This window comes from Myotis davidii, unplaced genomic scaffold (assembly GCF_000327345.1).
Source record: "Myotis davidii unplaced genomic scaffold, ASM32734v1 scaffold259, whole genome shotgun sequence".
Lineage (NCBI taxonomy): Eukaryota > Metazoa > Chordata > Mammalia > Chiroptera > Vespertilionidae > Myotis > Myotis davidii.
The window spans coordinates 6,349,453-6,372,973 of NW_006292687.1; the positions used below are offsets into that span (position 1 = coordinate 6,349,453).

Here is a 23,521-nt window from a genome sequence, read left to right on the forward strand (position 1 = left end):
AATATTGAGACGGAAAGACTCTTGAAGCAAGGCTGCATATGCAATGGTCTCCACCATGTTGAATTTTCTCATCTCTGCTTGGCATAGAAAAGATACTGCCCACCATCCCACCCCCTTAATGTGTTAGCTACAGATGGGTCTGATCAAAACACCCTGGGGTTATTAGGATGATTTCTATATTCAATATATAACAGAATGCTGGTGAGAAAGGGCCCTGTGAAAGAAGAGACACAATTACTTGCAATTAAAAATTTAAAATCCTAGATCGGTATATTAAGAAACCTACAAAATGCTTATGGAAATTTTGTATCAACTGCTTCGGTGTCAAATGAAAAAGATGTCTTCCAGAATTTGATTCTCCAGTAAGTCATCGGGGGTCCTGCCTGCCCCCATCTTCTTCCGGGTTGATTTTAGAGAACTGAGTCGGCAAGTGCTGTGATTCCAGGCCCCGGCTTCTCTGCAGGGATGGGGCTGAGGTTTAGCAGAAGACTTTGGGCTCAAAGATTGAACTAAATCCAACAGAGATGTCTCATACCTGCAACACACACAGCCAGACAGAGAATGATCAGACCAGGGGAACAGAGAACCCAAGGAGCCCACAGAGATGGCTGCCCAGGGCCAGAACGGGACATCCGGTGTAAGAGGGCCTCTCAGGGGCGCTTAGGGAAGGTCACACCAGAAGGCACCCTCTGTCCACCCATAAGCTCTTCTCTTCTGCTCACTTCTAACAGTTTTTTTAAAAATTTTTATTACATTTATTGGGATAACATTGGTTAACATTATATAAATTTCAGATGTACAACTTTATAATATAACATCTACATACATTTTGTGCTCACCACTGGAAGTCTGGTCGCCTTCCATTACCAAATATTTGGCCCCCTTCACCCTCTTCATTCCTTCCCCATCCCTTTCCCCTTTGGTAACCATCATTCTTGTTGTCTGTATCTAAGAGTTTATTTGTGTGTTTTTTGTTTTGTTCATGTGTTGCTTTTTGTTTTATATCCCACATGAGTGAAACCATATGGTTCTTGTCCTTTTCCTTCTGACTTATTTCACTTAGCATAATGATCTCAAGATCCATCCATGTTGCAAATGGCAATATTTTTGTCTTTTTTTTTATGGCCAAGGGGTATTCCATTGTATATATGTACCACACCTTCTTTAGCCAATCATCTGTTGAAGGGCACTTGGGCTGTTTATAATATATTGGCTATCTCTATATATAAAAGCCCAGAGACCAGAACGGCATAATGACCAGAATGACTGGAATGACCAGTGGCTATGATGCACACTGTGGCAGCCAACCAGCCTTATCTGGGCCCCGATTGGGCCGGCCCAGGGGAGCCCCCGATCAGCCCCCAACACCCCGATTGGGGGTGAGGCTGGCTGGCCAACTGCCCGTGGCCCCTCCCCCAACCAGCCTGGCCCAATGGGCCCCCATTGGGGTTGGCCGGCTGGACCCCACCCATGCTCAAATTTGTGCACTGGGCCTCTAGTTATAAATAATGCTATAATGAATATAGGGGTACACATATCTTTATGAATACTAATATATCTATTGGCCATCTGTATGTCTTCCCTGGAAAAGTGGCTATTCAGGTCTCTACCCATTTTTAAATTTGATTGTTTTGTTGTTGTTGTTGTTGAGTTGAATGAGTTCTTTATATATTTATATTTATATTTTGGATATTAGCCCCTTATTGGATGTATTGTTTGCAAGTATCTTCTCCTATTAGCTTGGCTGCCTCTTTGTTTTGTTGATGGTTTCTTTTGCTGAGTAGAAGCTTTTTAGTTTGATATAGTCTCACTCATTTATTTTTCCTTTTACTTCCCTTGTTTTTGGGGCTTGGATAACTATTCTTCATCCTACTAGATGTCAATTGAAATATCACTATTTCAGAGAGGACTTCTTTAACCCCAGTATGTAAATTAGATTGCCCCAATTATTTTTCTTCTCATAATAATTTGCCTTACTTTATAGCACTTCTCACAATTAATAATTATTTATTTATATAGATTTGTTTATATCTTCCTCCCTTGTTACACTGGAAGCAATATAAGAGCAGAAACCACTATATCCTTAATGTCAAGTACTCGATAAATAATGAATGAAACTACCTTGTCATTATTTTCTTAAAAATTTTAAATTGTTCAAATAATATAAGAATGTCTTCATTATAAAAACTGAAATACATAGAATTATACAAAGAAAAATGCAAGTCCTCTCAACACCCTATCCTCCAACCAAATGCAAACTCCATTAGCCTTCCCAGAGAGCACTGTAAACAGTTTAGTATATGTGCTTCCGAATCTTTTTTTGTATAATTAAATGCATGCATGTAATTACACAAATATACACACGTATTTACAAACTTAAACTGAGCTGTGCTTATGTACTGATCCATGCTCTGCTATCCCCCTCACTGGAATGTTTCAGAGATTGTTCCACCATCGTGCATATGGATCTACCTAATTCCTGGGAGCTGCAGCAGGGCTCTATTTTATGGATGTGCCATTGCTCTCATTTAAAAGAATCCCCATAGCTTTTATTATCTTCCCCTCGCTAAATTCTGTATTTAGCATTCCTGTTCCATTATCTTAAGGGGGGGGTGGAAAGTCAGTATTTGGCAATTGGTGTTGATTTAAGGACAATTTGCTTGAAAACATTTCCTTTACAGAATGCCTTTCTTGAACTTCCTTTCTACCACATTCACACAGATAATGTCGACATAATTTGTTCAATAAGCAAAAAACAGAAGACACAGTGAAGGTTTTAGGAAATCTCAGATAAAGTAGCTCAAATTAGGTTTGCTTTTATCCTGCCATAAACCAGCCAGGTTCACAAAGATCTAGTATCTAACTTCCTTTCAGAGACATTGAATACAGGTGTCTATCAGTGACCCCGGGTGATCAGTAGTTTTTTCCTGACGTCCATGCCAACCAGTGCCCACAGTCTATGAGCAGGTGTGAAGCTCAGGCGTCGTTCTGGTGTGGGGACTGGAGAAGTTAGAGCTGCTGTGAGTTCTCTTCTGCCTTCCTAATGCTATCAATTCTATAGAGACAGTTAAACTGAAACTGTTGGCTCAAAATTTTGACTCCTATCTCTATACCAGCCGTGGGTAAACTACGGCCCGTGGGCCGGATGCGGCCCGTTTGAAAAGAATAAAAATAAAAAAAAAAAAAAGACCGTACCCTTTTATGTAATGATGTTTACTTTGAATTTATATTAGTTCACACAAACACTCCATCCATGCTTTTGTTCCGGCCTTCCAGTCCAGTTTAAGAACCCATTGAGGCCCTCGAGTCAAAAAGTTTGCCCACCCCTGCTCTATACCAATTTTGTGGTCCCAACCTCCAGATTTACGAAGTCAGTATCATCTATTGTGTTGGGGCTTTAAAAAGTGGACCTGCCCGGCTGCTGTGGCTCAGTGGTTGAGCATCAACCTATGAACCAGGTCACAGTCTGGTTCCCAGTCAGGGCACATGCCTGGGTTTCAGGATCAGTAAACAGTGGGGGGGTGGGGGGGGGACACAGGAGGCAGCCGATCAATGATTCTTTCTCACCATTGATGTTTCCATCTCTCTCCCCCTCTCCCTTCCTTTCTGAAATCAATAAAAATATATTTTAAAAAAGAACACATCTATGAAATTATATAAAAAACACACACCCTGTGAATTCTGAAAAACATTTGGTTCCAAGAGTTTTGGATGAGAGACTGTGGACCTGCATCATTTTTTCTCCTGGCTCTCAGTCCTGAGTTAAGTCTTCACACAAAGATATTATCATGAACAGAAACTGACTTCCAAAAGTTACCCCATCTTCTTCAACAAGACCCACCATTCAAGGTTCATGAGCTATCTACTCTTGGCTTTTTACTATTGTCGTTTGGAAATTTGTGTTAAAGATTGTCACAAGATATGCAAGCAATGTATATGATCTCAGAGATTTTGATATAGAAAGCAAATTTGGGCAAATCTGATCATTTGTACAACTATAAAAATAACATTTAAAAAAATAATTTTTCTTTTTGTCATTGTAGCAGGAACTATATACATAGATTAAAACAAAATTATCACCCCTCTTCGCTATGCCTGCACTTTAAGTATTGGAAACCTTAAGGTAGCTTACTTATTTTCTAGCATCTTAATCATTTTGTGAAATCATGATGTTAGATAATGGCCATTTAATATAAAATGTTCTCTTTTCTATGGAATTGTGACTTCCTACTAATTATGAATTAAAGCCTAAGTTAGTATGGCTGGAAGCCAGAACGACAAATAAAATTTATAGAGCCCAGTGTCGGTTATGCTGAGAGAAAAGCACCACGAGGCAGCTTGGAGTCAAAGAGTGTTACTGCGAGGCTCCACAGTCGAAGCAGCGAGCTGACTGCTGGCGAACGTGATGCAGAAGCCGGGAGCAAGGGGAGGAGCGCTCGCCTTGCACGTTACCAGGCCACAGTGACGCTGGGTGACCCTGCTCGTTAGCATGCACTTTAGAAAGTTCAGGGCACGCATGGATAAGCACTCATCCGTTTTATGCTACACATTATTGAAAACACATTCTATAACATAAATAATTCATCAGTGCATTGTTTGAAATTTAAGATTACAAAACTGAACGGTAGTGTTCTGTTTTATGACTGTTTGTACTTTCACAGAGAAAGACAATATGGATAGATGGACTTTATAACCTTTATATGAACCTATTAGAAAGAACAACCCAACAGAAAAGAAACAACCTTATCCTCTACACACACACACACACACACACACACACACACACACACACACTGTGCCACAGGTGGTTAGCTTCAGGCTTCAGTAAAGCTAGGTGTTTAGTGCTGACACAGGGACAGTGACTGTGAAGTAAGGTGTCCTGCTCACTCTCAGAGACACAGGAGAAGCTGGGAGAAAACAGGAGTTCGTTGGGAGGAAATTCTTCCAATTTAAGATAACAATTATATCTTTCCATCCTCTTGCCACAAAGACGGTGATACAGGCTGGCAGAGGGCAAAATCATGAAGCATAGAGCTGGGTGGGTGTATGGTTAGAGGGCTTGCCTACTTTGTCGGTAAGTGCAGGATGGTGAGCTCTGAGACTGTTTCCCTAACTCTTGATGCAGCTTCATGGAAAAGCATGTTTGAGTTAATATATGAGCCCACTGGCCATTGTCTATGACACACACCTAAAGTGAACATTGGAGATGGGAGAACATCCAGCCGTTTAGGGAAGGTTAAGGGCAACAGCACACGGTGGGTATCCAACTTCCCTATTAAACGCAAGATGGGACACTGAGGTGAAGCAATTAAGAGGCCGTAAACGCCAGCCTGCCGGATTGGCTCCATGATGAAAGATATGAGAGTGCATCCAATGTCCCTCCCCTGTGACTCTGCTACTGGGGGAGGGTGCGGGGGGACAGAAACAGTGCAGGAAACTGTACCCGATTTACCATCCCAACTTCCTTTAGTGCTGGGAGAATTAGAACGATTCTGTAGAAAGGGAGAAAGGAAGGGGAGTCAATGAGGAGAAAACTAGTGTAGCCAAACAGAGTGGAAACATTTCAGTGGTTGTAAACACACGGAGTGGGAAAAGCAGGAACTGATGAGGAAACACCAGTTTTAACACAGCATTACCAAGCCTGCCAGGCCCCGTGGGTTTCCCCAGTGCCCTGGCAGTAAAATGGCCCAGACAGATCAACCATCTATCCCAGTTTGGAAGAATTTAGAAAACTGGATGACAAGGAAAAGTCCCATGAATTTGATATTGAAATACAAGAGGTGTCAGTAAGAAAGACCAAGTCTGAGGAAGACTAATGGGAAGACTGGGATATTCTGGCTCATCAGAGCTGGCCCTGGGCCAGCAGAGAAATTGAACCTGACATTCCTTGTTTGGGTCAAAACCTATGATAAATGGAATAGGTAAAAATAAATAAATGGGTTATACGAAGGTGAAAATCCAATGTTATTTTGGTGTCTGAAGAGAGACTCAGAACAAGAGAAACACTCTTAGTTCAGCTTCCAGATGCAGTCTGGGTGCCAAAGCCGCCTCGTCTCTGGGAAAGGACAGAGTGGACTGGAAGCAGCAGGTCTGAGCACATCCTTGGTCAGCGCCTCTGCCTGCTGCATCCTTAACCAGGAAGAGCTGCGTAATCACGTTTCCTCCACAAAGAAATTCATTCTAATTGCGAGATTTAACTTTAACACACATTTATCTCATCTCAAAGAGATGTAGGAGTCATGTTTAGAAAACGAGACATTTTATAGCAGTGACTTATGCCGCAGATTACATTTGTACACAGATGCAATAAAGAAAAAAAAAAGGTGAGAAGTTTCACCAGTAACACAGTCACACTGTTGCATTCCTAAGGTAACTTATGAGAGAAACATGGACATTTTCATCCCAACAATCAACCTTGCTAACAGACCAATTTAGGCAATTTTATTTAGCACCACTAATTCCTACCAGCCTCTTTCTTTTAAAAAATTGTTTTACTGCTTAAAGTATTACAAAGAGTATTATATATGTCTCCTTTTTTTTCCTCCCCTTGGCCTTCCCCTAACCTCCCCTACCTGCCTCTTTTTAATTTATTTATGAAATGGTTAATACAAAGAAGAGTGTATGCTTTTTCCAGGTAGTTTATAATTTAGAAAAAATTCCAGGTAGTTTATAATTTAGAAAAAAAACAGTCTAAAGAAAGAGAAGTGTATAAGAAGCAAAAGAGAAATCTACTAAATCTATATATATAAAAGGCTAAGTGTCCGTCTGTCCGACTGGTAGCACACGGATCATCAGGGGGCAGATGCTCAATGCAGGAGCTGCTATGACGTGCACTGGCTGTGCTATATAATAAAAGACTAATATGCAAATTAACCGAACATGGGAGGACCGGTCACTATGACACACACTGATCACTAGGGGGCAGATGCTCAACACAGGAGCCGCCCCCTGGTGGTCAGTGTGCTCCCACAGGGGGAGCGCCACTCATCCAGAGGCCAGGCTCACGGTTGGTGAGCGCAGCAGTGGTGGTGGTAGCCTCTCCCACCTCTGCAATATTCCCCGAGGGCTCCTGGACTGTGAGAGGGCACAGGCCGGGTTGAGGGACCCCCACGAGTGTACGAATTTCATGCACCAGGCCTCTAGTATTAAAATATTAACAGTGATATATACAGTAGGTGGTATGATTGTAAGTGATTTATATGTTACTTTAAAACATATATATTACCATTGTGATTGTCCCAAGTAAGCACAAGTGCTTAAGTGGTTACTAGTACAAACAGTGGTATTAGTAAAAACTCATTAGAAAATAGATTCTTGAAAGGGTCCTCCCTCACCCTTCTACAGGGGCCTCTAAGAAGGATGGTGGTTGGTATCATGAGGGGGTGGAAGCTAGATGCCCATTTCATAGCTAATTAATCTTTTCAAAAATTCACCTTTATTGTGTCATCGCTAACTAATCTTACTCAGCAGTTTAAACCTGACTTTGGGACCATAGGCTGAAGGTAGTCACAAGAAAGTAAATTTGAAATAGTTCATTATAGGCCACACAGTATTTCATAATTTTTGTAAAGTACATGAGTATATTTCTTAGAAGTTAATGTTAAGTAGTTTATGGTATTAAGTTATAATTCTAATTCTGTGATATCTTTGATCTTAAACCTCTGATATGAAAAACTTCCATACGTAAGCTTTTCATTTCATTTAAAATTTCACTTTAATCAGATACCCAATGTCAATAATAAATGCTGATTTGTTCCCACCAACTTTGCTACTAACCTATTCCAGACTTAACTTACTCACAGCTTTTTCTACTACAACATGTTCTCCTTTCTTTCAAATAAACAGTTGTGTGAAAGAGAAATGTACTTTTTTTTTTTTAGCCAACAATGACTGGTTAAAAAAGATCTTAGCCCCAGTCTGGTTTTTTTTTAGATACCCAAACACTTGAAAATACCTGTGTTTCAATCAGAAAATGAATGATAACCTGCACTAATGAAATAGTACCAGCACCCAATGGGAACAGAAGTTTTCCCCTCTGCAGAATCTTGAAGCCATCCTCACCCATATGGAAATCCAAATTAACTGAAAAGAGTTAGTTTTTTCTCCCCTTAATAACAGTTTTTTTTCCTGTCTCTGTTTGGAGATCATAAATGGATAAACTTTACTTTCTTCAATCTAAAATGAGTGTGACACCGGGATTTACCCTTTATGCAACAACAGGAGCAGAGAGAGCACAGAAGACTATGAAGTCTGCAGGGCGTGAAATTAAAATTTTCCCATCGACACAAAAGACTCCAGTGAAGCAATGCTACAAGCCCAGCGTGACACCTTCTGGTTTGAATAAAAGTCAATGCCATGTGACCTACAGTTTGTACACCAGTAGAAACATAGTGCAGCTCACAAAAATATTTATATCCGAGGGAGGAGACAGAAGAATTGGGGCAAGCTGTGGCGAAGCAGAAGCTTCCTTAAGGGGCAGTCCTGTGTGGAGGAGCAGCGGGAGCTGCAGAGCGAGCTGGGGGCGTCTGTGAGCAGCGCAGAACCGCCCACTCCCAATGCTCCCGCTGCCCAGGGGCCGGGCTCTGTGTTCCAGGGCCAGTCCATGTCAGTTCTGCATGCGTTGGCTGGCTCTTTGTAAAGCATGGTTTGTGTTACACTTATGACCCACCTCTCAGCTTTCACCAGAATCCACTGCTTCCACCCCAGTCCACTTCTTCCCAACCAAAGCGCAGCAGACGGGAGCTGGGGGTGGGCTGTGTCAGCTGGTCCACAGAGAAGCTGATTCTAGGAGCAGCCCATTTCTCAGTCATGGGTAGAGACCATGAGGCCAGCAGACATGGATGCCCCTGAGCTAGTAGGCACAGTGCGTGCTTCCAACCCATGTGGGAAGGCCCTGCTTCATTAACAGAGAGCATCCAGCAGCATCCTGATGGAAGTGCACACAGAATGCCATTTGTGGTAAAGAGGCCATTCTTCCCGTGGTAGGGCGGGGGTCCCAAGGTGAGATCCTTGCAGCCTTCATCAAGTTATATCCAGTGCCAAATCCGTGACTGCGGTGGCTTTTGCCAGGCAGACTTCTTCCAGGGCACAGGGAAGAGACAGCCCTTGATAAGATATAGCTTTGCATCCCTTCCCTCAGCATGGACTGGCACGGTGCCCAGCTCTGGCTCTTACAAGTGCCTCAGCAGGGTGACTCAGAGCCCCATAAAGAAGAATGTCCCCAAGGTGCGACTCCCAGCATCCTTTTATTTAATGCATGACGTTCAAAAAATAATCCCAATGGCTAAGCATACTTTTCATCTTATCTTTCCTATATATTTTTATTATTAATGTGAACATTAATCAAAAAGTTGAAAGGAAGAATTCTTCAGATATGCTAAGAAACACGACTGTAGCACGGCTTTTAGTGTTGGGTTGGGGCCCTTTGTTCTGGCTCTAACAATGGCTCTGGTTTCCAAGTAGCCCGTGTCCTGTGATAGGGAAGCCTGAAGCGGGGTCCCTATCTTAATACAAATCCCACCCACCCCAGAATCTCCCAGCTCCCCCAAAGGAAGCAGCAGCTGCTCCCGTATAACAGTAACCACTCTCCCCCGCCTGCCAAGAGGCTTCCCTTCCAAGCAAGCGTTCAGCGTTCAGGGATGAGTGCCAGGCAACACGATGATGAGCCTTCAGCCTCAGTGACAGTCATACTCAGAATGAAACCATGGCAGAAAGGAAATTGATGAAAGCGTGATCAGTAAACAGGTGATGTGTTGTCAATTACTCTTGAGCTCTAAGACCAACTTGGAATCATTCTTTTGTGGGGAACATTAGAATTTGTACCAAGTGGCTCATTCATATTCTCTAAGAAGTCATAGCAAAGATGTTTTGGTGAGAATTTGGATCCGGAAGTCTTAAGGCTAATGAAAATAAAAATGTTCATGTATTTTGTTTTACTGTTTTTAAAGAACTATCATATATGTCTCTTCATTTTTGTGGTTGAACTCATAAAGGACAACTGAAAGAAAAAAATGACTATAATATCTTTTTTTGAGGGGCATATCTCATTAATATGAAAAGCAAATAGCTTATGGGAAAATATGAAAATGTTAAATATATTAGAAGTGTTTATATGTGTACACACATATTCAAATATAGAAACAGTATACAAAAGTGTCCAGCTGAGTGGAAGATTAGTCAATGAGCACTTACTGCCTTTATTCTTGGTCTTCTCCATTATAAGTCTTCTTACTGATCAAGTCCTTGATGTACTCAGTGACATTCTTGGTACTATAAGGCACAATCCTGACCATTTTCCCTGAGGCAAGGCATGTAGCCTACCCTAACATGCACTCATTTTTTCTCTGTGGCCAATAACCTCAATTTGGACTTCCAGGATGCTATCTTTTTTCTTTCTCCTGGTGTCCTCCATAAAGCAAGAGCTAATGTTTAATTTCATTTAAACATTAAAAAAAATGGAAGACCCTCAATAAACACAGGCTTGTGGAGCATAATCCAGGAAATGTAAGTTGCACCTGGTCCTCTGCCAAGCGGAAAGCCAGAGGTCCCCACAGAATCGCTCTGTGCCTTGTGTGAATGACACGCTGCCAAGTTTGCATATCTACTTAAGGTTTCTAACCACTGGCCAGCATGAAAACCCAAAGATCTGGAAGAGAAATTTCAACCATGCTGCTGTGAAACCAATTATTTCATTATTTTTGAAAATATTCATTTTTGAAAATGTGTAAGTGTGCAATCTTGAGATTGATGTGCGCGTTCTTGTTTTAATTTTATTTCTGAACAAAGGGTAAGTAAGGTTTAGACATAGGACGGAAGGATGGAAAACATGAGGTTCCATGTGGTCAAGGGACTTCGTTAAGGTTTTGCTGCTAGTGAATGGCAGAGGCAGGTGCCGACGAATCCAGGTGTTTGGACTTTAAGTCTAATGCCCTCTCCTCTAAGCCACGCTGCTTGTCTGCACTGCAAGGGTTTCACCTTGAGAAAACCAAAACACAACTAGCCACAGGCCAGAGCAGCGTTCAGAGGAAGCTCTGTGATACGGTGGAACACCTTACTGATTGTCAGGAAGTTCAACAATGACCACTACAATTTAGCCTTACACCAGCTCTGTGCTCAGTGCTTTACATAAACTAAGTGGCCTAATGATCACGACAAGCCTATGAGGGAGATATTATTATCCCCATTTTATAGATAAATGATTTGTTCAAAACCACAGAGCAGGCATTCAAACCTTGGCCTATAAACCTAGGTGTTATAATTATTACACCTGGCTCCGAACTGTTCTGTAAGGGCCTCTTTCAGCTTTATTTTCTCATGACTGTGAGGGTTACACTAGGTAACATATAAAAGGGTTTTTATAAAAGCATTAAGTGCCTAGAACAGAAAGTGACACTCAAAAGTGCTTCTTTACACTGAAGTTAAGGGAGCGTAATGCCCTTGGACCGATGAACCCTCTAAAACACCAGTCCATGACCTAAAACTGAAGGATAGCAGGAACCGGCACTACTGAGCGGTGCCGCAATCACAGCAGCTTTCAGAGTTCAGTGCCGGAGAAGACACACCGAGGAGACATAATCCTCCCCTATTGCTGGCTCAACAAAGAAATAACGTATTTATGTCATATGCTCCAAGGGTAAGCTGAGGGTTTTCTTTTAAAAGAAAACAAAGGCCCTAGCCAGTTTTGCTCAGTGGGTAGAGCATCGGCCTGCAGACTGCTCCTTCCCAGCTGGGACCCTCATCTGGGCGCATGCAGGGGGCAACCAATCCATGTGTTTCTATCACATTGCTATTTCTCTGCCTTTCCCAACTTGGACTATGGGTTATAAACTTTTGAAATGGGTTTGATCCTACAAGTGGGAGTCCTTTGTTTTCTTTCTTTCTTCTTCTTTTTTTTTTTTAATCCTCACCCGAGGATATTTTTGCATTGATTTTTAGAGAGAGTGGGAGAGGGAAAGGCAGAGAAATTGCAATGTGATAGAAACACATGAATTGGTTGCCCCCTGCATGCGCCCAGATGAGGGTCCCAGCTGGGAAGGAGCAGTCTGCAGGCCGATGCTCTACCCACTGAGCAAAACTGGCTAGGGCCTTTGTTTTCTTTTAAAATACTGTTTTAAAAATTATGTAGGTAACACATTGTTATTGTAGAACATTTGGAAAACACAGAAAAGAGTGAACAATAAATAGCTCTGTAATCCTTTTACCTACAACTTAGATTTCCTAAAGCTCCGGACTAGACTAAGTGACTAGTAAATATAAGGTGCTGTACATTTTCCCGTTCTGTGTGCTCTTCCTCTGGTAAGAATGTCGTGACAAATGTCCTTAGGCTGAATTCATTTCTTGGAATTATGCTATGTCTTTATTATTTCTATTTCCCATTTGTTTCTGTTTTCCTAACTAACACACTCTATAAATAGAGTGTGCAAGAGAAATGGATGATTATATTAATGGCTTTTAACAGTGGGAATTATAAGAACAGTCCAACATCATGGCTTAATTAAAAGCAACATCTTTTCATCAAACATGTAAGAACGTTCAACTGCTCTTGGTGGTAATGTACCACCGGCAGGGAATTTCAAATCATTAACCCAACTTCAACCAGACACTTTGGAATGGCTGGGCTTTTCATCCCCCTGATTAAAGATGGAAGGCAGAGAGGCATATTTATAACTTAATATTTTTTTAAACATATTCAACACATTCTTTTCTGAAGTTTTCAGATGATTCCTTTTTATTGTCATCATTTTATGTGTAGCATTTCATTAGGGTTTTATTTTAATCTTTATTTTTCAGATTTTTACAGTTGTTCCTCTTTTTTCTCCCCCATAGCTCCCCTCCACACGGTTCCCACCGCCCCCCTCCTTCACTCCCCCCACTGTCCTCATTCATAGGTGTACAATTTTTGTCCAGTCTCTTCCCACACCCCCACTCCCCTTTCCCACTGAGAATTGTCAGTCCACTCCCTTTCTATGCCCCTGATTATATTATATTCACCAGTTTATTCTGCTCATCAGATTATTTATTCACTTGATTTTTAGATTCACTTGTTGATAGATATGTATTTTTTGTTCATAATTTTTATCTTTACCTTTTTCTTCTTCTTCCTCTTCTTAAAGAATACCTTTCAGCATTTCATATAATACTGGTTTGGTGGTGATGAACTCCTTTAGCTTTTTCTTATCTGTGAAGCTCTTTACCTGACCTTCAATTCTGAATGATAGCTTTGCTGAGTAGACTAATCTTGGTTGTAGGTTCTTGCTATTCATCACTTTGAATATTTCTTGCCACTCCCTACTGGCCTGCATAGTTTCTGTTGAGAAATCAGCTGACAATCATATGGGTGTTCCCTTGTAGGTAACTAGATGTTTTTCTCTTGCTGCTTTTAAGATTCTCTCTTTGTCTTTTGTTCTTGGCATTTTAATTATGATGTGTCTTGATGTGGTCCTCTTTGGATTCTTTTTGTTTGGGGTTCTCTTCACTTCCTGGAGTTGTAAGTCTAGTTCTTTCACCAGGTAGGGGAAGTTTTCTATCATTATTTCTCTGAATAGGTTTTCAATATTTTGCTCTCTCTCTTCTTCTGGCACCCCCATAATTCGGATGTTGGTATGCTTGAAGTTGTTCCAGAGGCTCCTTACAGTATCTTCATATTTTTGGATTCTTTTTTCTTTTTTGTTTTTCTGGTTGGGTGTTTTTTGCTTCTTCGTACTTCAAATCTTTGACTTGATTCTTGAGATCCTCTAGTCTGCTGTTGGATCTCTGTATAATATTCTTTATTTCAGTCAGTGTTTGCTTAATTTCTAGTAGGTCCTTTTTCATAATCTCAAGGGTCTCACTAGACTTCTTGAGGGTCTCACTAAATTTATCGGCAGTTTCTAGAAAATTCTTGAAAAACCTTAAAACCGTGGTTTTGAACTCTATATCCAGTAGTTTGCTTTCCCCCATTTCTGTCATTTGTGACCTGTTTCTTTGTCTCCGAATTTTGGCTGCTTTCCTGTGTTGGTAGAGTGGCTTTGTGTGCTAGGTGTCCTATAGGGCCCAGTGGCTCAGCCTCCCCAATTACCTGAGGTGGACACTCTTGGTGCATCCCTTTGTGGGCTGTGTGCACAGTCTTGTTGTAGTTAAGCCTTGATAGTAGTTGGTAGCACTGGGAGGAATTGACCTCCAGGCCAATTGGCTGTGAGATTCAGCTGTGTCTACGGTGGGAGAACTTCTGTGCTGGAGCCACCCTTATGGGGCAACACTTGCTTCAGTGGGGCTTTGGTGCTCACTGAGTCTGCCCCCTGAGTGTGTCCCTTATGGATCTGAGGAGGTGTAATCTGGATGGTCCCCCTCTGACCACTGGGTACACTGGCACTTGGATCTCTAAGGAGGTACTAATTTAGCCTCTGCCTCAGGCTGCCTAATAGGAGGTATGGAGAGATCTGCAGATTCCTCTTCTGTATTTTGGATTTGGAGGTGCCCAGATGAGGCCCAGCTGTGAAGCAATGCAATCTGCTGTGGGGCCTTGGGCCTTCTTTTGGATGATCTGGGTCTCTCTGACCCAGCTGCAATTTGTTAGGTAATTTTAGATTGCAAAGGGCCAGGTCATTCATATGCAAAAGCCTCTGTGCACAGCTTGGGTGGGGCGGGGTCTCAGGGAATCAACAGGGTGGAGCAAACAGCTATGGCTGATCCTCAGGCCTGCCTTAAGAGGTCCTGGGTCTCAATGGCCTGCGGTAATCGCTGCAAACACCTCTGAGAGAAAGCCGCCCTTGAGTTCTGCCTGCTGCCAGAGAGTCCAGTTTCTCCCCGTATGAGTCTGGTTCCCCAGAGACTTGCCCGGAACTGGAGTCAGGGCTGTGGGGAGCTTGTGTCTCCCTCCCGATTGAAAAAGACAACTGCGTCCTCAGTTGCCAGCCCTTTCTGTGTGAGCCTCCGTACCTCTGTACTTTACTTCCTCACCTCCTCTGAGTCTCAGTGTGCTTCTCTCTTTCCTTCTAGTTGTAGGATTTCCACTCAGCCAACCTTCCTGTGGTTCTGGATGATGTCCGTTTTGTCTTTTAGTTGTATTTTTGAAGTGGGTGTGTGAGGCAGCAATTTCAGGTGTTTACCTATGCCGCCATCTTCTAGGTTTTGTTTTAATGATAGTTCAGGGCCAAGTTTTAGGAAGTTATTTGAAAAATCTAAGAAGAAATTCTATTTAATACTATTATGAGACAGATTTAATAGTCATCACATTGCAATGATATGTAATTTGTATGAACACATATTTTGAATGGATATATCTGCACATGTGTGACACGGCAGTCATGGAAGAGTAGTCAGTCGTCATTCCCAGCCACCACTCAGATACACCCTTTCATAGAGCAGTGAGGGCTGCTGGTGAAAGCTGTGACATAAACCCAGGGAGTGCCATGGGCTCCAGTTGGAGGTTTGAGAGTTCATTTAGCTTCCATCTCTCCACCTTTGGGAGAGTAACACATTATCATTTTCTCTGCTGGGCACATGAGGGAACCTGCCTGAGTCCTCAAAATATTTGTGTAAATGTGTAGATGAGATAGAGTTCGATTTTTTTTTTAAAAGTCACTGTTAGGATTCTGGGCACAAGTGCGAGAAGGCATTGCAATTTAGCTGTTGTGTGTAGTGAAACCACAACGCCCTGTTCTCTGTAGGCTAAGTTTCCTCTTATCAAGTTATAAAACAAATTCCAACTATCAAAGTCAGTTTGCTTCCTCCTCTAAAGCAGAATCTGATCAGCTTAGTGTTTACACCTCAGAACCAAATCCAAGTCTCAGGCAGTAGGAAAGAATAAAACAATTCTGAGATTTGGGATTGGATGAGCAAAGTTTAAGCCCTCTTTCCTGCTTCCTCATTGTATGGCTTTGAGCAGCCACTCAGCTTTTCTGTTCTCATTGTCTCATTATAAGGTGGGAGAGTACTACCACATACCTCACAGGCTTGTGATGCAATTTAAACAAGACAATGAATATGAAAAACATTCTGTCAACTCTAAGGTATATGCCAAGGATGGTGAACAGGTAATTATAATTTCCGGCATTATATATTTATTACCAGCATAGTAAGAAATATGTTTCTTGAATCCTCTGCTAGCTGTCAATCCAGAATTTTGTTGCTCGAGATAAAACAGATCATTGTTAGAATTATTTACACGATTTTCCCTTCTCTGCAAATACCTCCAGCAGTACTGACTTCATTTTCTTTGGGTATATACCCAGAAGGGGAATGCTGGATATTATGTAGTCCTATTTTTAATTCTTTGAGGAAACTCCATGCTGTTTTCCATAAAAGCTATACTAGATGAACCTCAGAGGGAGGGCGGGAGAGGGTGGGTAGGTGGGAAGAGAACAACTAAAAAATTTGTTGTGCATATACATATGCACAACCCATGGACACAGACAATAGAGTGGTGAAGGCCTGGGGTGAGGAGGCAGGGGTGGGCTATAGGAGGTCAATGGGGGAAAAGGGGACTTATGTAATACTTTCAATAATAAAGTTTTTTTAAAAGCTATACCAGTTTACAGTCCCACTAAGTATATAAGAGTTGTCTTTTCTCCATATCCTTCCCAATAATTGTTATTTTTATCTTTTTTATAACAGCCATCCTAACAGGTGTGAGATAATGTCTCACTGTGGTTTGGATTTGCATTTCCTTGATGATTTGTGATGTTGAGAATCTTTTCATATACCTGTTGGCAATTTGTATGTCTCCTTTAACAAAGGGCAGCATCCATTCATGATAAAAACTCTCAACAAAATATATAAAGAGAAAAATTTCCTCGAAACAATAATGACCATTTATAAAAAGCCCGCAGCTAATCACAATCCATGATGAAAAACTGAAAGCTTTTTCTCTAAGGCGCGGTATGAGGCAAAGATGCCTGCTCTCAATATTTCTGTGCAACAAAGTATAGGAAGTGCAGCAAGAACAAGGCAAGAAAAAGAAATAAAATACATTCAAATAGTTAAGGAAGAAATAAAATTATTTCTGTAAATGACATGACACTATATGCAGAAAACCCTAAAGACACTGCAAAACAAAAACAAAAACAAAAAAAAGCTGGTAGAACTAATAAACAAATTCACTAAATTTGCTAGACACAAAATCAACATACAAAAATCAGTAGTGTCTCTTTACATCAAAAGTGATCTATCTGAAAAGGAAACCAAGGGGGGAAATCCCATTTATGAGCCCATGAAAAAAGTAACATACTAGGGAATAAATTTACCCAATGACACGAAAGATTTGTATACTGGAAACTATAAAACATTGATGAAAAGAACTGAAGATGACACAAATAAATGGAAAGATATCCCATGTAAGTAGAGAAGTGAAATAGAAATAGGCTAACTCCAGCTTCAGTTCCAAAAACCCACTAATCAGGCAGATTTGGTGAGATCTGCTTTTCTCTCTTCAATCTCATGGAAAAAAAAACCCACAAAGAGGTCAAGAATACCAGCATTAACTCTTATGAGCCAGGGAAGAACAGAGGGATGAGGTCTTAGTAACCTTTTTCTTCAGAAACTGAGAATGTCATCCTATCCCTGTACACCAGGTAGGTTCTTCTGTTGATCAGTTTGGAATAATCATCACTGTGTTGTCACATGACTAAGAGAAAGAAACTCCACCAAGTCTGTTTCATTGAACAATCCCAGAACATATTAAAGATCTTCATCTTTAATATAACATATATCAGATCTATATATCTGAGTGGAAAAAACATCAATATACAAAGGATATACAGCTGCAACAGACTCTTTTTCCCAGTCAAATTTGAAAGAAAAGATTTGAAGATCCAAAGCTACATTAATGCAAATATCTGCTGTTGCAAGTATACTTTTTGATTAAATTGGCATACATCAAGCACAATTAGAAAGGCTATTTATAACGAAGAAATACATAATTCTGCATCTTAATGGGGATGACAATTACAGCTGATGGTTGCTAATTAACATTACTTCTTTTGCTCTGGGGGCCAGATATTTCTTGCATGATCTTTATTGCTGGCAATGGACATACCTAATTCTGGAAGGCACAAATGGGTTATCAGTACCATTTGTGCTCATAACAAATTCATTGGTAACCTGCCCGGGTCTGGCTTCACTCTGGAGTACAGGATCAAGTAGAAGCAGTAAACTGACTCAGTATCATGACAGGAAAAGGGCTGAACTTTTTAAGTGAAGGAGCACCTACCCTCCTTGTTCAGAATGACAGGGAGAGAAGCCCTCCCTAGCGCTCTCTCCAGGAGGAGTGACTTGTGAGTGTTGCTTGGTTCAGCTGAGCAGAAATGCATGGCACCGTTTAGTTCAGTGGCACCACCCCCTTGTGCCAAGATGACCATGTGTTTACTCTCCTGGGCAGCTCGGGGGTGGGGGGTGGGGGTGCATGGGTGCTGGAGGCCAGAAGTGAAACAGATGCATTCTAGCTCCCAGCACAGAAAACTATAAAGCTCTCTCTGCCTGTGTTATCAATTACATATTTACTTTGTTAGCATGAGATAGATGAATATTTCTACATACAAAGGTGCCCAGCTAAAATCAGGCTAAGTGATATTAATGTCCTATGGTCAGTATTATTGAACCTCAAAAGCAATAAACTTTATGAGTCAATAAATATTACATTTGCAGCATAGTTAACATTCCTTTACTGTCTCTAGCTCTTATTACACATGGTAACTGCAAGTCTACAATACATTATTCATATTTGGGGTGTCACCAAGTGATGGATTGCTGTAGGAGAGGCTGTCCTTTAAATAAATCAACAAATAAAAATGCAAATGTTAACATTTTCAGCCACAACTTTTTCCATCTTGAATGGGGAATGAAAATTTCACATTATATTGACAGGCAGCAGAGAGAACAATTAACAGCCTACACTGTGAATGAGAAAGATGACTTTGCCACGCCTCATTTTATCACCTGCATATGGAATGATAGGGGGTTTCTAGGTGTTAGCACTTTGCAGAGAACAAAGGAAAACTTGTCTCCCAGTAGCATACATCCCACACCCATATTCTGTTGCAAGACTTGCAAATTCTTGGGATTTTGGGGTGGACAGGGAAAGGCCTTTTACTCTTGTTTACCTTAGTATTACCTTCAAAGATTTGTTGCGACAAAGAACAATAGGTTTTTCTTTTGCATTGAATTCCCTGTAACTGAAAAGTAGTTTATAAAAAGATGCCTTTTCTACACTTTGAAATAAAAATAATTCAAATAATCCCGATTCTGAAGTCTGGAAAGCAACCACTGTGCCTTCCTGGTAACTGATTTCATAGCACTGAATCTTTTTCAACTCTGCACTTTGTAGAATAGACCTATAACATGCCATTGTGCATGTCTAAGGACAAAACCTGGTGGGCTACACATTGTTTCTTTAGCTTTAGCTAAATGCTCATTATTTAAGAAGCTTCTGAGGATCTATATTTAGCTGGTCTGCAGTATTAAGAACCAGCAGATACAGAATCCTTTTTCTTAAGGTCCATAAATGTGCGTCTTCACAGCAATTTTAACTGGCCTTGTAAAACTCTACAAAGTTGATACGGTCCATTCAGAAAATGTGTGCTGAGGATGTTCTATAAAACTCTTCCTGGGAAGCACTTGCTTTTACTTTTTCATGCTTCTCGCTAAACCGAAATGCAAGAATCAAATACAGATTAAAGTAGTGTTAAAGGTTCCATTTTAATCTCCAACAACAGGGGAATTCACCAAGACTGAAAACCAGGGCTCTCCCTCCTCTTTACCTGTAATTCCTCCAGAGGACTCCCTCAAGATGAGCAAGGACAGATCCTCTGAGCACAGGCGTTCAGCCACAAAGTTAAGTCGCTAAGGCGGGAACCCCATCAATATTGCGGAACCACAACTCACTGTAAGTCTTTGGCAAAATAACAACATCAGCATTAAGAAGGAAAAAAGGAGTAATAAACAAAGAATGTGGTAAACTAATTAAATTTTCTTTTGGTTGTGGGTGACCTCCGAAATAGGGAGGTTGTCTTTGTCAACTATTGTAATATTTAAGATGATGGCCTTTGGAGCCTGTAACGCTGGCTCACCTCTTATTGTCTATGTGACCTTAGGCAAGTCACTCAGTCTCTCTGAGCCTTAGTTTCCTAATTTTTAAAGTGAGGGTGACATAGTACCACTTCATAAGACTGCGATGAAGATTAATTAAGTCAGATGATGCACACAAGGGGCTGGGAATACACATGCTTAATAGATGACAGACATTATTGTCATCCTCTGTGTCATTTCCCAAAAGTTCTTTAAAATTAAAATTGTCTTAAAATTTGTATTCATCTCATAAGTTACTAGGTATTTAAATGCTCAAACAATCATATTCCCAAGGAAAAGTAAACCAAGCCCTTTTGGTTTTGATATTTATATATTCAGCCATAAGCATATAAATGAGAGTTCGCTTATTAGATGTGAGAAATCTTAATGACATATTTATTTTCCTGATTCCAAACAAAACTGGTCAAATTATTAGCTCTTCATTCAAATTTCTCTGTTATAAGTAAATGTTGACAGTCCTTTAATTGTAGTACAAAATCCACTATATTTTTCAATATCAATAATTCAGTTAGTTAAATTTACAGTCCAGTGTATAGCTATTCTGTGATAAATTGGGAAGGACTTTGCTGTTAAGCAGATTTTTTTTTTTTTTTATGAAGGAGGATTAGTTGTGTTTCCATGGAAATCCTCACCAATTACCATTATCAACTAGGGAAAGGCACGTTTACAGAAAAGTGCTCCATGAGCTCAACTGGCCAAATCTAGATGCCAAAAAAGGCCTCTCTTCTGAGTATCAGCCATTAATACTATCAAGATTTTTCCACTCTTTATTAAATAAACCTCAAAAATGCTCTATGGAAATAAAAGGCATCCCAAATGTAAAGGAACAAGTAAAAACTGCCACTATTTGCAGATGACATGATACTATAAATAGGAAACCTTAAAGATTCCACCAAAAATATGTTATAATAAATGAAATCAGTAAAGCTGCAGGATATAAAAAATTAACACACAGAAATCAGTTGCATTTCTACACACTAATAGCATGCTACCAGAAAGAGAACTTAAGAAAACAATCTTATTTACAATTGAATAAAAGTTCCTAGGAATAAATTTAAACAAGGAGGTAAAAGACCTGTACTCTGAAAACTATAAGACACTGATGAAAGAAATTGAAACAACACAAATAAATAGGAAGATAGATCAAACTCACGGATTGGAAAATTAATATTGTTAAGATGTCCATATTACCTAAAGCAATCTGCAATCCCTATCAAAATACCAATAGCATTTTTAACAGAACTAGAAAAGAGAATCCTAAAATTTGTATGGAACCACAAACGACCCCAAAAGCCAAAACAATCTTCAGAAAGAACAAAGCTAGACTCATCATGATCCCTGATTTCAAAGCATACTGCAAAGCTACAGAAATCAAACCAGTATGGTACTGGCATAAAAACAGACAGATCAATGAAATAGAATACACCACTGAAAAATAAACCACACGTATATGGTCAATTAATTTATGACAAAGGAAGAATATACAATGGGAAAAAGACAGTCTTTTTAATAAATGGTAATGAAAAGCTGGACAGCTATATGGGAAAGAATGAAACTGGAACACTATCTTATACCATATACAAAAATAAATTTACAATGGATTAAAGACCTGAAAACCATAAAACTCCTAGAAGAAAACATAGGCAGTAAAGTCTTTGACATTAGTCTTAGAAATATTTTTTTAAACTAATCTCCTCAGGCAAGGGAAACAAAGCAAAAATAAATAAATGAGACTACATCAAACTAAAAAGCTTTTGCAGAATGAAGGGAACCATCAACAAAACAAAAGGCAACCTATTGAATGGGAGAAGATATTTGCAAATCATACATCCAATAAAGGGTTAGTGTCCAAAATATATAAAGAACTTATACAACTTAATGCAACACACACACACACACACACACACACACACACACACACACACTACAGATTCTGATTAAAAAATGGGCAGAGATATTTTTTTTTCCAAAAAAAGATATACAGATGGTAAACAGACACACGAAAAGATGCTCGACATCACTAATCAGGAAAATGCAAATCAAAACTACAATGAGGTATCATCTCACACCTATCAGAATGGCTATTATCAAAAAGACAATATCAACAAACAAGTGTTGGTGAGAATTTGGAGAAAAGGGAACCCTTGTTCACTGTTTGTGGGAATGTAAATTGGTACAGTCATTATGGAAGACAGTATGGAGGTTCTTAAAAAAATTAAACATAAAATTACCATATGATATAGCAATTCCACTTCTGTGTATTTATCTGAAGGAAAAAACCCCCCACTGATTTGAAGAGATATGTGCACCCCTATGTTCAATGCAGAATTATTTACAACAGCCAAGATATGGAAGCAATGTAGGTATCCACTGATAGATGAGTGGATAAAGAAGATGTGGTATGAAAGTAAGAAACCTTGTTATTGCTTGGGTTATATTTTGATTTTTGAAACCCCAGTGCATGAATTCTGTCCAGATGCTGGAGGTAAGAGTGCTTGAATAAATTATCATAAACTATCTTGTGAAACACACATACACACGATGTGGTATATACGTAACAGAATATAGCTCAGCCATAAAAAGAACAAAACGTTGCCATTTGCAACAACATGGATGGACCTAAAGGGTATTATGCTAAGTGAAATAAGTCAGACAGAAGACAGAGATAAATACTGTATGATTTCCCTTATATGTGGAATTTAAAAAGCAAAGCAAACAAACAAACAAAAGAGAACAAACTCATAGATACAGGAAACAAACTGGTGGGTACAGAAAGGGGAGGGGTTGGGGTGACAGCTGAAATAGGTGAAGGGGACTAAGAGCTACAAACTTCCAGTTAAAATAGAAATAAGTTATAAGGATATAATGTACAGTGTATGGAATACAGTCAATAACATTATAATAACTTTGTATGATGACAGATGGTAACTAGATTTATTGTTGGGATCATTTCATAATGTATATATCAAATTGCTATGATGGATACCTGAAATTAATATGATATTATACGTCAATAAAAACAAAATTTAAAAAATGCTCTTCTCTGGAGAATATTAAATCAAAGAACACCCAACGCTTACCGGGAGGATTCGTGTTGGAATGACGATGTGCTTAAAAGGTCCTTTTGGCTTTCGGTTGTTATAGGAGATGTGGACGCATCTTTTCTAACTCCTGTCATTGTCCCTGCATCAACGATAAAGGAAACAATTTGGGAAGTCAATAAAAAGAAATGGAAAAGCCCATTCTGAGTAATATATTAGAGATTATAGGAATTCCTAAGCTTTGAAATTAAGCATCCCCCATACCCCCGTGAGATGAAACAATGACAGATGGAAAACTCAGTGGGTTGTTTGATTTTGTGAGCATCAGAGATCTGCAATATCTTGTTTTAAAAAAGTACATTTGTGCAGTAACAGACTAACTAGAGCTTTTTAAAAAACCTGATTCCTCTCATATTCCT

At 40.0% G+C, this 23,521-nt stretch overlaps 1 protein-coding gene across 1 annotated transcript in view; it reads right to left on the reverse strand.

The window, feature by feature from the left end:
* Window positions 1–244: 244 nt before the first annotated feature.
* Window positions 245–23,521, reverse strand: part of KIAA1328 (KIAA1328 ortholog) — a gene marked incomplete at its 5' end in the record, with an annotated part of 154,704 nt that continues 131,427 nt past the window's right edge. Inside the window, 2 exons of the mRNA XM_015565556.1 lie at window positions 245–535; window positions 23,142–23,244. Coding sequence (XP_015421042.1) covers window positions 325–535; window positions 23,142–23,244 — 314 coding nt within the window. The remainder of the gene's footprint in view (window positions 536–23,141; window positions 23,245–23,521) is intronic.